General features: G+C 48.8%; 1 protein-coding gene across 1 annotated transcript in view; it reads left to right on the top strand.

Annotated features, from left to right (window-relative positions):
- The window catches only part of LOC134949536 (complement C4-like), a 198,375-nt gene that overhangs the window by 163,420 nt on the left and 16,708 nt on the right, over positions 1-18,247 (top strand). Inside the window, exons 37-38 of the mRNA XM_063938161.1 lie at positions 4,950-5,039; positions 6,196-6,282. Coding sequence (XP_063794231.1) covers positions 4,950-5,039; positions 6,196-6,282 — 177 coding nt within the window. The remainder of the gene's footprint in view (positions 1-4,949; positions 5,040-6,195; positions 6,283-18,247) is intronic.

Raw genomic sequence — 18,247 nt, 5'->3', positions numbered from 1 at the left:
ATAAGGTCCAACGTCCCTACAATGCACGCAGTTAAGTTTTCAGGTTACTTTCCAGTGTTTGTGCTCTTTCACAAGTGCTTTGCCTGTGTTTTCCTGCTTTGTTTGTTCTGCTTCCATCTCATTCCCATGGTTCAATAGAAACAAGACTGAAAGGAAATCTGCTGGGAAGGGATGTTTTTGTTTGGGAACTTTTCTGCTTCAAAACAGAATAAAATGGAAAAAAAATGATGGCAATAAGACTTACTACATCACGATGTATTCGCATTGGTGTGACTTGGTAGCATTTATATGGCACCACAAGGGATCTGCAGTGCCCAATTACAGGGTATATAAACAAATAAGCAAAACAAGAAGACAGTGACTTACAGTTTAGGACAATATAGGAGGGCCCTGCTCATGAGAGCTTACAATCTAAAGCTGGGGGGGCAGACAGACAGGGGTGACACAGATGGGGTAGACAGTGAGCGTGGGACAGAGACCTTAGGATGAGAGTTTGATAGGTTTGGTGAAGAAGTGGGTTTTTGAGAGACCATTTGAAGTTTTGTAGAGAGGTGGAGAATCTGAGGGGGAGAGGTAGAGAATTCCAGAGAAAGGGAGCAGCACGTGAAAAATCTTGGAGGTAGGAGTGGGAGGAGGTAATCAGTAGGCAGGAGAGGCGGCGTGCATTAGCAGAGCGAAGAGGACAGGCGGGAGTGTAAAAGGAGATAAGGTCAGAGATGTAAATGGGAGAGGAGCAGGTGAGGGCTTTGTAAGTGAGTGCAGTGGCGTCACAAGGCGGGTACGGGGGGTGCGGCCCGCACCCGGATGTGACGCCTGGAGGAGGGTGACACCAAATGTCAGCTCCTCCGCAGTGACAGGAGCCAGGTGCTGCAGTGAGAAAGTCTCCTACAGCACCCGGCTCCTGTCGCAGAAGAGGAGCCGACAGCGGACGGAGACTGGCTCTGGGGGAAGCCCAGCATCTCCGGAGATGCTGGGCACGCCCCCAGAGTGACGATTCCGGGATCCCGCGAAGCCACGCCCCCTAAGAACAAGCCCACGCCCCTTTTTCACGCGATCGCGGCAGGAGATCAGGGGCGCGCGCCGGGTGTCACCACACCCGGTGACGCCTCTGAGTGAGTGTGAAAAGATTACATTTGATTCTGAAGGGGAAAGGGAGCCAGTGAAGGGATTGTAAGAAAGGGGAGGTGGACATAGCACATTTGGTGAGGAAGATGAGCTGGGCAGCAGCATTAAGGATAGATTGGAGTGGAGAGAGGCGTTTGTCAGGGATGCCTGAAAGGAGAAGATTACAGTAGTCCAGTCTGGAGTTCACCAGTGAGTGGATGAGGGTCTTAGTGACATCCTGGGTGAGAAAGGGTCTGACCCTGGAAATAATTTTGAGATGACAATGGCAGGTTTGTGAGAGGTACTGAATGTGTGGTTTGCAGGAGAGGAAGGAGTCAAGGATTACTCCAAGACAACGCACTTGGGGGCTAGAGGAGGGAGTAGTGCCATCAATAGATAATGAAATTGTGGGAGGTGAGGTTGTGCGGGAGGGTGGGAAGATGATCAGCTCAGTCTAAGACATATTAAAGAGGATGTATAGAGAGAGAAAAGAAGAGGTCCAAGAGCAGAACCTTGGGAGATACCTACAGTTATTAGAAGTGGGGGGAAGTGGAGTCATGAGAGGAGACAAAGAAGGAACAGTCAGAGAGGTAGGAGGACAGTATCACGCAGACCAAGGAAATGAAGGACTTGCAGAAGGAGAGGGTGGTCCTGGTGCCAAAAGCAGCAGAGGTCAAGGACAATAAGCAGAGAGTAATGGCCCCTGGATTTAGGAAAAAGGCAGTCATTGCAGACTTTCATGAGGGCAGTTTCAGTGGAGTGGAGAGGACAGAAGCCAGACTGGAATGAGACAATACATTGAAGGAGTTTGGAGGCAAAAGGGACGAAGAGATGGGTCAGTAGTTGAAGAGAGTGTGTGGATCAAGGGTAGGTTTTTAAAGAATAGGGGAGACGAGGGTATGCTTGAAGACAGAGGGGACAGTGCATGATGAGAGGGAGAGATTGAGGAGGTAGGCAAGATGGGATCAGGCAGAAGGAGAGAGGTAGCGGAAGAGGCGGGAGGGGATAGGGTCAAGTGGGGAGGTGGAGTGGGGAGAGGAATGGATGAGGGCCATGACTTTCTCACCAGATACATGTGAGAATGATGTCAGAGTTGGTAAAAGGGATGGGGAGGGGTGATATGGGAAAGGAGGTGATTGCTTACTGATGGTCTGGTGGGATGTGATGTCCTGATGTATGGAATCAATTTTGGATGAGAAGTAAGTGGTAAAGTCAAGAGCTGAGAGTGAGTAGGGGAGTTGAGTTGGGGCAGAGGAGGGAGTTGACCGTGGCAAAGAGATGCTGGGAGTTTGAAGACTGGGAGGAGATGAGGTTCTTGAAGTATGATTGTTTAGCGAGGGAAAAGGCAGCACTGAAGGATGAGAGCATAAGTTTGAAATGGAGGAAGTCTGCCTTAGAGTGTGATTTCCTTCACTGTCACTTGGCAGTACGTGAGCATTTTTCGAGATATCTGGTGGATATGGTTGCCAGGGTTGAGGTGTTGATCTGCGAGGATGAATAGTGGTCGGAGGAGCGATAGAGTCAAGAGCAGAAGTAAGGGATGGAAGTGGTTTGTTCAGGGCATGAGAGAGAGAGAGAATAGGAGAGAGAAGGGAGTCGAACAGGGAGGAAAGGGAAGTGGTGTTGATAAACTTAATGTTATGCTTAGTGATGGTGGCCTTAGGCGGTAGAGATGGAGAAACAGCGATAGATAAGTTAAAAGGAAGTAGGTGGTGGTCAGAGAGGGGAAATGGGGAGTTGGAGAAACCAGAAATATTACAGCGGTGAGTGAAGACCAAATCCAGTGAGCTCCCATTCACATAGGATAGCGAGGAGGCCACTGGGAGAGACCAAGCGAAGATGTGAGGTTGAGGAGTTTAGAGACAGGGGATTTTGTGGGGATATTTATAGAGATGTTGAAATCGCCTAGGATAATGGAGGGAATGTCAGAAGAGAGAAAGTGAGGAAGCCAGGTAGCAAAGTTGTCAAGGAATTTGGAGGGAATGCCTGGGGGATGATAAATGACAGCAAATCGAAGATAAACAGGTTGGAAGAGGCGTATAGCATGGACCTCAGATATAGAGAATGTAAGAGATGGTTCCAGCTTTAAGAGTTGGCAGGTGTAGCTGGAGGGTACTGGGACCCCAACACCACCACTGAAGTGACCTCCATGTTGGGAGGGAGGGCGAATGTGAGGCACCCAGGAGATAGAGCAGCAGGAGAAGTGGTGTCAGAGTGGGTAATCCCAGGTTTCAGTAATGGCTAGGAGATACAGGGAGGTGAAAGGGTCGTGGGTGGGGACCAGTTTGTTACAGACAGATCTGGCATTCCAGAGGGCACAGGATAGGGGGTGCCAGTATGTGGGAGAGATGTGAGTGACATTATCAGGGTTGCTGTAACTGTTGAGGTGAGGTTAATTTGGATGGCAGGGAAACAGTGGGTGTAGTGTTGGTGCAGGCTCCTAAGCCTTGATCCACTGCTTGTGTACAATGATGCACTCTATGGTAACTCAGAATGTCCAGAACAAGTAAGCCGCTGGAGCCTTTATAACAAAGACGCAGGCTCAGACACGCCCCAAAATGGTTGCGTCACGCCTGCGTTTAACAAGTCGCTCCCTATTACATTCCACACACGCTCACTACCTGTCACTCACTCTGCAAATAAATCCCCACTGCGACCGCTATCGCTAATCAGTTGCCGCACATGCTCAGTGCAACTCTGATGCTTGCGCAGTACAAAAATAATTGCTAAGTAAACATCAGCGCTGCTGCCACTCCTGAATCAGACTCATAGGGGTCTATTTATTAACATTATTTTTACTAAAATATTGTGAAAAAGGGTGTTTTCAGGTTCAGGCAGGCGAGTTCACAGGGCAGCACTGCGATAAAGTAGCATTTGCCCAGCTTTCTCTGCCCCTGGCAGAGAAAGCTGTGCGGGGACCCGGCAGAGTGATCAGCTATGTGTGTCCGATGGACACACAAGCTGATCACAGTGTAAAAAAACAAAAAAGTAAAAATAAATAAATCAATAACCCCACACTCACCTGTCCAGGGAGCCGGTGTCCGCTGCTCCGGTGAGCGCTGCCGGGCGCCGGGTCCCCCACATGCTGCGCTGTGACCCTGGTGCAGTAAAGTGACGCTGCAAAACGGCAGCGCACTTTACAGCACCGGGGGTCACAGCGCAGGAGAAGGACCCAGCGCCCGGCAGCTTCCGGAAGCAGCGCGGACCGGCTTCCTGGACAGGGGAGTATATTGATCTTCTGGGGGAGGGGGTGTCCGCAGTGCACAGGGGTAGCCGCGATGGGGTGGGAGGGAGGACCGGGCGGCGGCGGTAGTGGCGGGGGCTGCGCATGCGCGGCAGGACATTGGGGTATTTTTTACGAAAAATACCCCGATGATGCTGCGAAGAGGCATCGCGGGGACAGAGCTTGACCGCAAGTTCTGTTCCTGCATGCGGTAATTGATACATCCCTGCAATGTAATCAATTATCGCAGTGTGAGTTTGGGCGATTTTATCACCTGTCATCCGCATCCTGGATGGTGATAAATAGGCCCCATAGTCTTTTATACCCCTGATAGTTGCAGGGCAGAATGAATGAATCACATCACATGATATAAAGATACATATATTAAGGGATATGGGGGCACTGACAGTGGATTGTCCTTGGTCTTGTGTCTGGAACATTCTGTGGTTAATATTTATTAAAGTTAAAGCAAAACAGCTTTGATTACAGCGTATAAAAGCATTTCTAAATGGTGTGCAGGCTTATACTATTGATTTATCGAGAAGCAACAAGCAGTGCATGTAATCTGATTCATCCAAGTCCCTGATTACTCACATTACTATATATATATCACCCCTGACAGAGAATCAATGCAGAGTGTTCTACGGAGCTCCGTCTACAGCAGCCTTCATCACCACTCTATGCTCAGGGGACGTCTGTCAGTGTGCAGAAGGTAGGAGAACATTTTATATGCAGATAAATTATTTAATTACTAAATGAAAAATAAATATATATTTTATATATACATATACTATATACTGGGGATGTCTGGCAATATCCTTCAGCGCTGGTTGCTATCTCCAGGACAGCAGAGAAGCAGTAATTGTAAATAAAAGCTGAAAGCTTCCACCAATCAATGACCAGAGCTCATTATCAGCTGGAGGCTTCCACCAATCAGTGACCAGAACTCATTATCAGCTGGAGGCTTCCACCAATCAGTGACCAGAGCTCATTATCAGCTGGAGGCTTCCACCAATCAGTGACCAGAACTCATTATTATTATTATTATTATTACATTTTATTTATAAGACGCCACATGTGTTACGCAGCGCCGTACAAAGGACAGTACAGGGAGACAAAACATTGCATTACAGTAAATAAATAACAGAAATAGAGTACAGGTAACAGAGCACCACACATTCTCAAGACATAATACAGCTAAGATGTAAGTATCGAGGGAGTGATCATCGTACTACTAGAGGCTGGTGGCCATAGATGGAGATGAGCCTTTACTAGCAGGATAAAGATGGTCGTTGAGTAGGGGAGAGCTGTGAGTGAAATGTGTTGAGACGAGGGCTTAGATAACAAGAGGAAAGAGGGCCCTGCTCTGAAGAGCTAACAATCTAATGGGGAGGGGCGACAGACAGATGACAAGAGGTGCAGGCAAGTGGGAGGTAGCCTGATGGCAGTATGCAAGCAAAGCTGAGATGTTCACGGCATGAGGCAGGGGGGTGGAGGCTGGAGGCTTCCACCAATCAGTGACCAGAGCTCATTATCAGTGCTACACCAGATCTCTCCTGCTGCAGCGGCCGCCGAGCTGGACCAATGATGATTGGCTGAGATGCTGCTGTAAGTGATTCCCTTGTACACGGGAAAATTATTATGACAAATAAAGTGAATCACTACCTGTCAGGATCAGCCGCAACCTCCCACCATTACTTTGATGTTACTATATGCCTGCGATTGACCACGGCACTAAACTTCTGATATCCCCGGGAGAGAAATTCACGCCTATGGAGATAAATCAGACTCTAGAGATTGGTAAAATATAAAGGTGAGTGTCTGGATACAGAAGTGAAATATTGTGACTGTTATCGTTTTTAACACAGGTCCGTGCCCCATGGCAAAGCATACTCTGAAACTACAAGATCCGAATCGCCAAGAATTTGCCTGCTACAGCCCCAGAGTGACATACGGTGAGATGACTGACAGGAGGGGTGAGATGATTGGCAGGAGGGTGAGATGACTGGCAGTGGGTGGGATGACTGGCAGTGGTGAGATGACTGGCAGAGAGGTAAGATGACTGCTGGGGTGGGGGGTGTAATAAAAATAACAGTATATTTATCTTGCCCTAAAATAGCTTATAACCCTTTCAGACCGCCAGCTTTGAACACGGGTTATTGCACATAACCCGTGTTGCTGTGCGGTCTGAAAGGGCCCATTTAGAATAATCCGGGTAGAGCGACCCGGTATTCCAACTCGGGTAGCGAGCAGGGATGAACACGTGTTCAACCCGGCTCGCTGTGCTGTGTGAACTGGACCCAGGTCTATGCGACCCATTTCCCCTTCACTCTGTGTGGCTGTGCGGCACTTGGTGATCATATGATCTCCAAGCGCCTCCCCTGCTGCTTCACTGGCGACGTCACCAGGATTGCAGCCCTGCCTGCATGTCACAGCCTATACCATAATGCCCATACAGTCACTATGTCACCACTGCCTGCATCTCACAGCCTATTACATAAGGTCCATACAGTCACTATGTCACCCCTGCCTGCATCTCACAGCCTATTACATAAGGCCCATACAGTCACTATGTCACCCCTGCCTGCATCTCACATCCTATTACATAATGCCCATACAGTCACTATGTCACCCCTGCCTGCATCTCACAGCCTATTACATAGGCCCATACAGTCACTATGTCACCCCTGTCTGCATCTCACAGCCTATTACATAAGGCCCATACAGTCACTATGTCACCCCTGCCTGCATGTCACAGCCTATTACATAAGGCCCATACAGTCACTGTGTCACCACTGCCTGCATCTCACAGCCTATTACATAAGGCCCATACAGTCACTATGTCACCACTGCCTGCATCTCACAGCCTATTACATAAGGCCCATACAGTCACTATGTCACCACTGCCTGCATCTCACAGCCTATTACATAAGGCCCATACAGTCACTATGTCACCCCTGCCTGCATGTCACAGCCTATTACATAAGGCCCATACAGTCACTGTGTCACCACTGCCTGCATCTCACAGCCTATTACATAAGGCCCATACAGTCACTGTGTCACTCCTGGCTGCATCTCACTGCCTATTACATGAGGCCCATACAGTCACTATGTCACCCCTGCCTGCATCTCACAGCCTATTACATAAAAGGCCCATACAGTCACTATGTCACCCCTGCCTGCATCTCACAGCCTATTACATAAGGCCCATACAGTCACTATGTCACCACTGCCTGATCTCACAGCCTATTACATAAGGCCCATACAGTCACTATGTCACCCCTGCCTGCATCTCACAGCCTATTACATAAGGCCCATACAGTCACTATGTCACCCCTGCCTGCATCTCACAGCCTATTACATAAGGCCCATACAGTCACTATGTCACCCCTGCCTGCATCTCACAGCCTATTACATAAGGCCCATACAGTCACTATGTCACCACTGCCTGATCTCACAGCCTATTACATAAGGCCCATACAGTCACTATGTCACCCCTGCCTGCATCTCACAGCCTATTACATAAGGCCCATACAGTCACTATGTCACCCCTGCCTGCATCTCACAGCCTATTACATAAGGCCCATACAGTCACTATGTCACCCCTGCCTGCATCTCACAGCCTATTACATAAGGCCCATACAGTCACTATGTCACCCCTGCCTGCATCTCACAGCCTATTACATAATGCCCATACAGTCACTATGTCACCCCTTCCTGCATGTCACAGCCTATTACATAAGGCCCATACAGTCACTATGTCATCCCTGCCTGCATCTCACAGCCTATTATATAAGGCCCATACAGTCACTATGTCACCCCTGACAGCATCTCACAACTTATTAGATAAGACCCATACAGTCACTATGTCACCCCTGCCTGCATGTCACAGCCTATTACATAAGGCCCATACAGTCACTATGTCACCCCTGTCGGCATCTCACAGCCTGTTACATAAGGTCCATACAGTCACTATGTCACCCCTGCCTGCATCTCACAGCCTATTACATAAGGCCCATACAGTCACTATGTCACCCCTGCCTTCATCTCACAGCCTATTACATAGGCCCATACAGTCACTATGTCATCCCTGCCTGCATCTCACAGCCTATTACATAAGGCCCATACAGTCACTATGTCACCCCTGCCTGCATCTCACAGCCTATTACATAGGCCCATACAGTGTCTATGTCACCCCTGCCTGCATCTCACATCCTATTACATAGGCCCATACAGTCACTGTGTCACCCCTGCCTTCATCTCACAGCCTATTACATAGGCCCATACAGTCACTATGTCACCCCTGCCTGCATCTCACATCCTATTACATAGGCCCATACAGTCACTGTGTCACCCCTGCCTGCATCTCACAGCCTATTACATGAGGCCCATACAGTCACTATGTCACCCCTGCCTGCATCTCACAGCCTATTACATAGGCCCATACAGTCACTGTGTCACCCCTGCCTGCATCTCACAGCCTATTACATAAGGCCCATACAGTCACTATGTCACCCCTGATGGCATCTCACAGCCTATTACATAAGGCCCATACAGTCACTATGTCACCCCTGCCTGCATCTCACAGCCTATTACATAAGGTCCATACAGTCACTATGTCACCCCTGCCTGCATCTCACAGCCTATTACATAAGGCCCATACAGTGTCTATGTCACCCCTGCCTGCATCTCACAGCCTATTACATAAGGTCCATACAGTCACTGTGTCACCCCTGCCTGCATCTCACAGCCTATTACATGAGGCCCATACAGTGTCTATGTCAGGGCCGTAACTACGTGTGTGCCAAGTGGGCTTGGCACACAGCGCAGTTGCCCTGAGGGCGCACGGCCAGCGGCATGTAATGAGTCAAATTGACTCATTACATGCCGCCTCTGAAGTCCGCGCCGTGCGACGCAGCCGCGCTGGAGGAGAGAGAAGCGCCGGAGGCAGCTGAGAAGGAGGAGGAGGGAGGGGGACTGGAGCCGCAGCAGCGCTATTTCATTGGTAGTAAACGCTGCTGCAGCATCCCCCTCTCCTTCCGTATAGGCTGCCCGGCGCTGCTGTGGATGCTGGGATGCGGTTCCTCCATCCCAGCATCCACAGCAGCGCCAGGCAACCAATACGGAAGGAGAGGGGGATGCTGCAGCGGCGCTTACTACCAATGACATAGCGCTGCTGCGGCTCCAGTCCCCCTCCCTCCTCCTCCTTGTCCGATGCCTGCACACTGCACAGAGGGAGATGCCAGCACGAGGAGCCTGTCAGCGGGGAGAAGGTGAGTATATCCCTCTCTCTCTCTCTCTCTTTCTCTCTCTCTCTGGGGGACACCGTCTGCCATAATGTGTAAAAAGGGGGACTGGCTGCCGCAATGTGTAAAAAGGGGTCCTGGCTGCCGCAATGTGTAAAAAGGGGTCCTGGCTGCCGCAATGTGTAAAAAGGGGGACTGGCTGCCGCAATGTGTAAAAAGGGGGACTGGCTGCCGCAATGTGTAAAAAGGGGGACTGTCTGCCGCAATGTGTAAAAAGGGGGACTGTCTGCTGTAATGTGTAAAAAGGGGGACTGGCTGCCGCAATGTGTAAAAAGGGGGACTGTCTGCCGCAATGTGTAAAAAGGGGGACTGTCTGCCGCAATGTGTAAAAAGGGGGACGCTGTCTGCTGTAATGTATTAAAGGGGCTCTACCTGGTGTAGTGGCGCTACTGTGCAGCGTAATTTGAATAATGTAGACTACTGTGCACCGTAGTATGAATTGCTATTATTTTGTGGCCACGCCCCTTCCCCATGAAGCCACGCCCCTATATATTTTCCACGCGCCTACGGCGCGCACTGCCCCTATCTTGCATGGGGGGGGGGGCGCCAATGTCGTTTCTTGCACACAGCGCTAAAATGCCTAGTTACGGCACTGGTCTATGTCACCCCTGTCTGCATCTCACAGCCTATTACATGAGGCCCATACAGTCACTATGTCACCCCTGCCTGCATCTCACAGCCTATTACATGAGGCCCATACAGTCACTATGTCACCCCTGCCTGCATCTCACATCCTATTACATGAGGCCCATACAGTCACTATGTCACCCCTGCCTGCATCTCACAGCCTATTACATGAGGCCCATACAGTCACTATGTCACCCCTGCCTGCATCTCACAGCCTATTACATAAGGTCCATACAGTCACTGTGTCACCCCTGCCTGCATCTCACAGCCTATTACATGAGGCCCATACAGTCACTATGTCACCCCTGCCTGCATCTCACATCCTATTACATAGGCCCATACAGTCACTGTGTCACTCCTGGCTGCATCTCACTGCCTATTACATGAGGCCCATACAGTCACTATGTCACCCCTGCCTGCATCTCACATCCTATTCCATAGGCCCATACAGTCACTGTGTCACCCCTGCCTTCATCTCACAGCCTATTACATAGGCCCATACAGTCACTATGTCACCCCTGCCTGCATCTCACAGCCTATTACATAAGGCCCATACAGTCACTATGTCACCTCTGTCTGCATGTCACAGCCTATTAGATAAGGCCCATACAGTCACTATGTCACCCCTGCCTGCATCTCACAGCCTATTACATAAGGCCCATACAGTCACTATGTCACCCCTGCCTGCATGTCACAGCATATTACATAAGGCCCATACAGTCACTATGTCACCCCTGTCTGCATCTCACAGCCTATTACATAATGTCCATACAGCATACTTGCCTACCTGACCCTCTCCATGAGGGAGAAAATGCTCTGTTACTGGACTTTCCTGGTAATGTATGATTGCCATCACCTGTGGTGAAACACCTTTCTTATCAATTAACTAGCTCACCACAGGTGATGCCAATCATGCATTACCAGGAAAGTCCAGGAACAGAGCATTTTCTCCCTCATGGAGAGGGTCAGGTAGGCAAGTATGCCATACAGTCACTATGTCACCCCTGCCTGCATCTCACAGCCTATTACATAAGGTCCATACAGTCACTATGTCATCCCTGCCTGCATCTCACAGCCTATTACATAAGGTCCATACAGTCACTATGTCACCCCTGCCTGCATCTCACAGCCTATTACATAGGCCCATACAGTGTCTATGTCACCCCTGTCTGCATCTCACAGCCTATTACATAAGGTCCATACAGTCACTGTGTCATCCCTGCCTGCATCTCACAGCCTATTACATGAGGCCCATACAGTCACTATGTCACCCCTGGCTGCATCTCACAGCCTATTACATAAGGCCCATACAGTCACTATGTCACCCCTGCCTGCATCTCACATCCTATTCCATAGGCCCATACAGTCACTGTGTCACCCCTGCCTTCATCTCACAGCCTATTACATAGGCCCATACAGTCACTATGTCACCCCTGCCTGCATCTCACAGCCTATTACATAATGCCCATACAGTCACTATGTCACCCCTTCCTGCATGTCACAGCCTATTACATAAGGCCCATACAGTCACTATGTCATCCCTGCCTGCATCTCACAGCCTATTATATAAGGCCCATACAGTCACTATGTCACCCCTGACAGCATCTCACAACTTATTAGATAAGACCCATACAGTCACTATGTCACCCCTGCCTGCATGTCACAGCCTATTACATAAGGCCCATACAGTCACTATGTCACCCCTGCCTGCATCTCACAGCCTATTACATAGGCCCATACAGTGTCTATGTCACCCCTGTCTGCATCTCACAGCCTATTACATAATGCCCATACAGTCACTATGTCACCCCTGCCTTCATCTCACAGCCTATTACATAGGCCCATACAGTGTCTATGTCACCCCTGTCGGCATCTCACAGCCTGTTACATAAGGTCCATACAGTCACTATGTCACCCCTGCCTGCATCTCACAGCCTATTACATAAGGCCCATACAGTCACTATGTCACCCCTGCCTTCATCTCACAGCCTATTACATAGGCCCATACAGTCACTATGTCATCCCTGCCTGCATCTCACAGCCTATTACATAAGGCCCATACAGTCACTATGTCACCCCTGCCTGCATCTCACAGCCTATTACATAGGCCCATACAGTGTCTATGTCACCCCTGCCTGCATCTCACATCCTATTACATAGGCCCATACAGTCACTGTGTCACCCCTGCCTTCATCTCACAGCCTATTACATAGGCCCATACAGTCACTATGTCACCCCTGCCTGCATCTCACATCCTATTACATAGGCCCATACAGTCACTGTGTCACCCCTGCCTGCATCTCACAGCCTATTACATGAGGCCCATACAGTCACTATGTCACCCCTGCCTGCATCTCACAGCCTATTACATAGGCCCATACAGTCACTGTGTCACCCCTGCCTGCATCTCACAGCCTATTACATAAGGCCCATACAGTCACTATGTCACCCCTGATGGCATCTCACAGCCTATTACATAAGGCCCATACAGTCACTATGTCACCCCTGCCTGCATCTCACAGCCTATTACTTAAGGTCCATACAGTCACTATGTCACCCCTGCCTGCATCTCACAGCCTATTACATAAGGCCCATACAGTGTCTATGTCACCCCTGCCTGCATCTCACAGCCTATTACATAAGGTCCATACAGTCACTGTGTCACCCCTGCCTGCATCTCACAGCCTATTACATGAGGCCCATACAGTGTCTATGTCAGGGCCGTAACTACGTGTGTGCCAAGTGGGCTTGGCACACAGCGCAGTTGCCCTGAGGGCGCACGGCCAGCGGCATGTAATGAGTCAAATTGACTCATTACATGCCGCCTCTGAAGTCCGCGCCGTGCGACGCAGCCGCGCTGGAGGAGAGAGAAGCGCCGGAGGCAGCTGAGAAGGAGGAGGAGGGAGGGGGACTGGAGCCGCAGCAGCGCTATTTCATTGGTAGTAAACGCTGCTGCAGCATCCCCCTCTCCTTCCGTATAGGCTGCCCGGCGCTGCTGTGGATGCTGGGATGCGGTTCCTCCATCCCAGCATCCACAGCAGCGCCAGGCAACCAATACGGAAGGAGAGGGGGATGCTGCAGCGGCGCTTACTACCAATGACATAGCGCTGCTGCGGCTCCAGTCCCCCTCCCTCCTCCTCCTTGTCCGATGCCTGCACACTGCACAGAGGGAGATGCCAGCACGAGGAGCCTGTCAGCGGGGAGAAGGTGAGTATATCCCTCTCTCTCTCTCTCTCTCTCTCTCTCTTTCTCTCTCTCTCTGGGGGACACCGTCTGCCATAATGTGTAAAAAGGGGGACTGGCTGCCGCAATGTGTAAAAAGGGGTCCTGGCTGCCGCAATGTGTAAAAAGGGGTCCTGGCTGCCGCAATGTGTAAAAAGGGGGACTGGCTGCCGCAATGTGTAAAAAGGGGGACTGGCTGCCGCAATGTGTAAAAATGGGGACTGTCTGCCGCAATGTGTAAAAAGGGGGACTGTCTGCTGTAATGTGTAAAAAGGGGGACTGGCTGCCGCAATGTGTAAAAAGGGGGACTGTCTGCCGCAATGTGTAAAAAGGGGGACTGTCTGCCGCAATGTGTAAAAAGGGGGACGCTTTCTGCTGTAATGTATTAAAGGGGCTCTACCTGGTGTAGTGGCGCTACTGTGCAGCGTAATTTGAATAATGTAGACTACTGTGCACCGTAGTATGAATTGCTATTATTTTGTGGCCACGCCCCTTCCCCATGAAGCCATGCCCCTATATATTTTCCACGCGCCTACGGCGCGCACTGCCCCTATCTTGCATGGGGGGGGGGGCGCCAATGTCGTTTCTTGCACACAGCGCTAAAATGCCTAGTTACGGCACTGGTCTATGTCACCCCTGTCTGCATCTCACAGCCTATTACATGAGGCCCATACAGTCACTATGTCACCCCTGCCTGCATCTCACAGCCTATTACATGAGGCCCATACAGTCACTATGTCACCCCTGCCTGCATCTCACATCCTATTACATGAGGCCCATACAGTCACTATGTCACCCCTGCCTGCATCTCACAGCCTATTACATGAGGCCCATACAGTCACTATGTCACCCCTGCCTGCATCTCACAGCCTATTACATAAGGTCCATACAGTCACTGTGTCACCCCTGCCTGCATCTCACAGCCTATTACATGAGGCCCATACAGTCACTATGTCACCCCTGCCTGCATCTCACATCCTATTACATAGGCCCATACAGTCACTGTGTCACTCCTGGCTGCATCTCACTGCCTATTACATGAGGCCCATACAGTCACTATGTCACCCCTGCCTGCATCTCACATCCTATTCCATAGGCCCATACAGTCACTGTGTCACCCCTGCCTTCATCTCACAGCCTATTACATAGGCCCATACAGTCACTATGTCACCCCTGCCTGCATCTCACAGCCTATTACATAAGGCCCATACAGTCACTATGTCACCTCTGTCTGCATGTCACAGCCTATTAGATAAGGCCCATACAGTCACTATGTCACCCCTGCCTGCATCTCACAGCCTATTACATAAGGCCCATACAGTCACTATGTCACCCCTGCCTGCATGTCACAGCATATTACATAAGGCCCATACAGTCACTATGTCACCCCTGTCTGCATCTCACAGCCTATTACATAATGTCCATACAGCATACTTGCCTACCTGACCCTCTCCATGAGGGAGAAAATGCTCTGTTACTGGACTTTCCTGGTAATGTATGATTGCCATCACCTGTGGTGAAACACCTTTCTTATCAATTAACTAGCTCACCACAGGTGATGCCAATCATGCATTACCAGGAAAGTCCAGGAACAGAGCATTTTCTCCCTCATGGAGAGGGTCAGGTAGGCAAGTATGCCATACAGTCACTATGTCACCCCTGCCTGCATCTCACAGCCTATTACATAAGGTCCATACAGTCACTATGTCACCCCTGCCTGCATCTCACAGCCTATTACATAAGGTCCATACAGTCACTATGTCACCCCTGCCTGCATCTCACAGCCTATTACATAGGCCCATACAGTGTCTATGTCACCCCTGTCTGCATCTCACAGCCTATTACATAAGGTCCATACAGTCACTGTGTCATCCCTGCCTGCATCTCACAGCCTATTACATGAGGCCCATACAGTCACTATGTCACCCCTGGCTGCATCTCACAGCCTATTACATAAGGCCCATACAGTCACTATGTCACCCCTGCCTGCATCTCACATCCTATTCCATAGGCCCATACAGTCACTGTGTCACCCCTGCCTTCATCTCACAGCCTATTACATAGGCCCATACAGTCACTATGTCACCCCTGTCTGCATCTCACAGCCTATTACATAAGGCCCATACAGTCACTATGTCACCCCTGTCTGCATGTCGCAGCCTATTAGATAAGGCCCATACAGTCACTATGTCACCCCTGCCTGCATCTCACAGCCTATTACATAAGGCCCATACAGTCACTATGTCACCCCTGCCTGCATCTCACAGCCTATTACATAAGGCCCATACAGTCACTATGTCACCCCTGCCTTCATCTCACAGCCTATTACATAGGCCCATACAGTCACTATGTCATCCCTGCCTGCATCTCACAGCCTATTACATAGGGCCCATACAGTCACTATGTCACCCCTGCCTGCATCTCACAGCCTATTACATAGGCCCATACAGTGTCTATGTCACCCCTGTCTGCATCTCACAGCCTATTACATAATGCCCATACAGTCACTATGTCACCCCTGCCTTCATCTCACAGCCTATTACATAGGCCCATACAGTGTCTATGTCACCCCTGTCTGCATCTCACAGCCTATTACATGACAAAGCCTATATGTTTATCCTATTTAAAACACTTTAAAAGGTTAAGAGACACAGTACGCAATTGGCGCAAAAGGTACCGCAAGGGTACGCCCTTAGTGTAGCAGACGCTGTGCACAGGGTGTGAGCACAGGCGTCGCAGACACTTACAGAATTAAACTTTAATAACTATACCTTATACAATGTACTTATACTGTAAACCCTTGTGCAGTGATAAGGTGTAAATGCAACACAGTGTAACCTTGTTAGTTTAAAAGCTGTATGAGCGTATGTGACGCTCTGAGAACCCCTTAGCAATATAATAAACACTCAAATACCGGTCTAAGGGTCTAACGCCTTTTAAGGAAATGAATGAACGTTCAATTGCAAAAGAATAACACATTACAAGTTATACACTACCAAGATAACATAAAATACCTAACCGAATCACTACACATAAAATACAATAAAGATACAAATACATTTAAGGGGGAAGGAGAGAGAGAATGGCTTATAACATTAAAATAAGAGACAATATGGTTGCAGAGAATTTACACATGTGGGAGCGATCGCTGCGCAGTTAGTCAATGTTGAGAACCCTTGTGTTGAGAAACTTGTGCTCACCCAGGATGGCTGTCCCTATATACACAACACACAGCAACAACACAATGGTCCCTACAATACCGCATGGGACAGAAGCTAGACTCCATTTTGGGAAAAACTCCCATGATTCCAAAGTCTGTAACATATGATTTAAAAGGGAATGCTAGCAGCCATTTTAGATTTGCAAGTCCAAACACATGGCATTCTTTGCTTTACCATAATCACATAGCAGAAGACATAAGACTCCACTATATTCCAAAATGTCTAAGCTTCAATATAATGCATATGTTCTGATTTTACAATTCCAAACCATCTAAATCACCTTTCACAATTTCAAGCCAACACAGTATCTCAATAACCAGAGCATATGAGCCATCACAAGACCAGATCACCAGGTACCCACAAGTATCTGCCTGCTATTGCTACAAGCACATGACTACAGTAACAAAAGGAAGTATGTTTTGACTTCTAACCTTCAGCAAGATGTATCATGTAAAACTACTATAATCTGTTATAAATCACCATCCATAAATGTATACCAGAGATGCTATGCTACAGATTGTCTACTGTTCCAATTCATTACAGATTTCATAGAGTATCATCCCAAACACCCAACAATCATACAACTGCACAAGCATCATTAACCTTAAGCCATTTGTATCTCCAAACTAACTATTCTATGCCAATCATTTCACAACTACTTTACCACAAACACATATTTAAACTATTCTATGCCATTAAGCCATGTGAATTCAATACTTAGCCTTCGTAAGGAGGTCAGTCCTGGTGATGAGCCAGCCATGCTTCTGGGTGCTATGTAGCTGTGTGAGTCAGTGTGCCCTGTGATTTCCAGTGGATATATCATACCTGCATTACAGCTGTGGGGAGGTGTCAACCACAGGAAGTGTGTGTCTTTCACAGCATGTGGGCTAGCTGTATCAATGAGCTGAGCATGTGATCCTGGTTATGCAAAACGTTGGGTGATGACTAACACATTCCTGTCTTGTGGAAAGCTATTGTTTGGCGGATACTGTCTCACTGTCCACTTTCAGTTGAGACAATGACATCTCAGCAATCATTCCTCTGGAGAGAAACCCAGCCCCATTCGTATACACAGGTGTTGGCCCTCTTCATTGAATCTCAAAGCTTAGTGTAATTTATTCGGAATACAATTAATCTTCAATTACGATTCCTGTGCGTAACTATGCATAAGAACATGTGAAGCCCTCCCAACATGAAAGCTATTGTTTGGGGAATCTCTAAGGTCAAAGAGCCATCTTGAGACCCACTGATACCTGTTGAACTCAGGGGAATATTAACTTATAAAATACATTATTTTGATTAAATATGCAGCGTGCACACGCATGAAGTGCATATATGGCAACGTGCAGCGTGATATTTTTCTGACTTTGACAGTCCACCCTTTGGCAGTCACCAATAACTGCCACTTCCTAAAACATTTCAAAAAGAGAAAAATATATGTCATATGTAAATACATTTCTATGATTGGGTAAAGGAGGAGAGAAGAAGGTGGGAAAAGGGTATGACCTAGTGAGATAGCAGAAGCATGTGTGTATGAATCCATG

The sequence above is a fragment of the Pseudophryne corroboree genome, chromosome 8 (assembly GCF_028390025.1).
Source record: "Pseudophryne corroboree isolate aPseCor3 chromosome 8, aPseCor3.hap2, whole genome shotgun sequence".
Classification (NCBI taxonomy): Eukaryota; Metazoa; Chordata; class Amphibia; order Anura; family Myobatrachidae; genus Pseudophryne; species Pseudophryne corroboree.
Note: the sequence above shows the minus strand (reverse complement) of the source record. Positions and strands in the feature narration are given on the sequence as shown.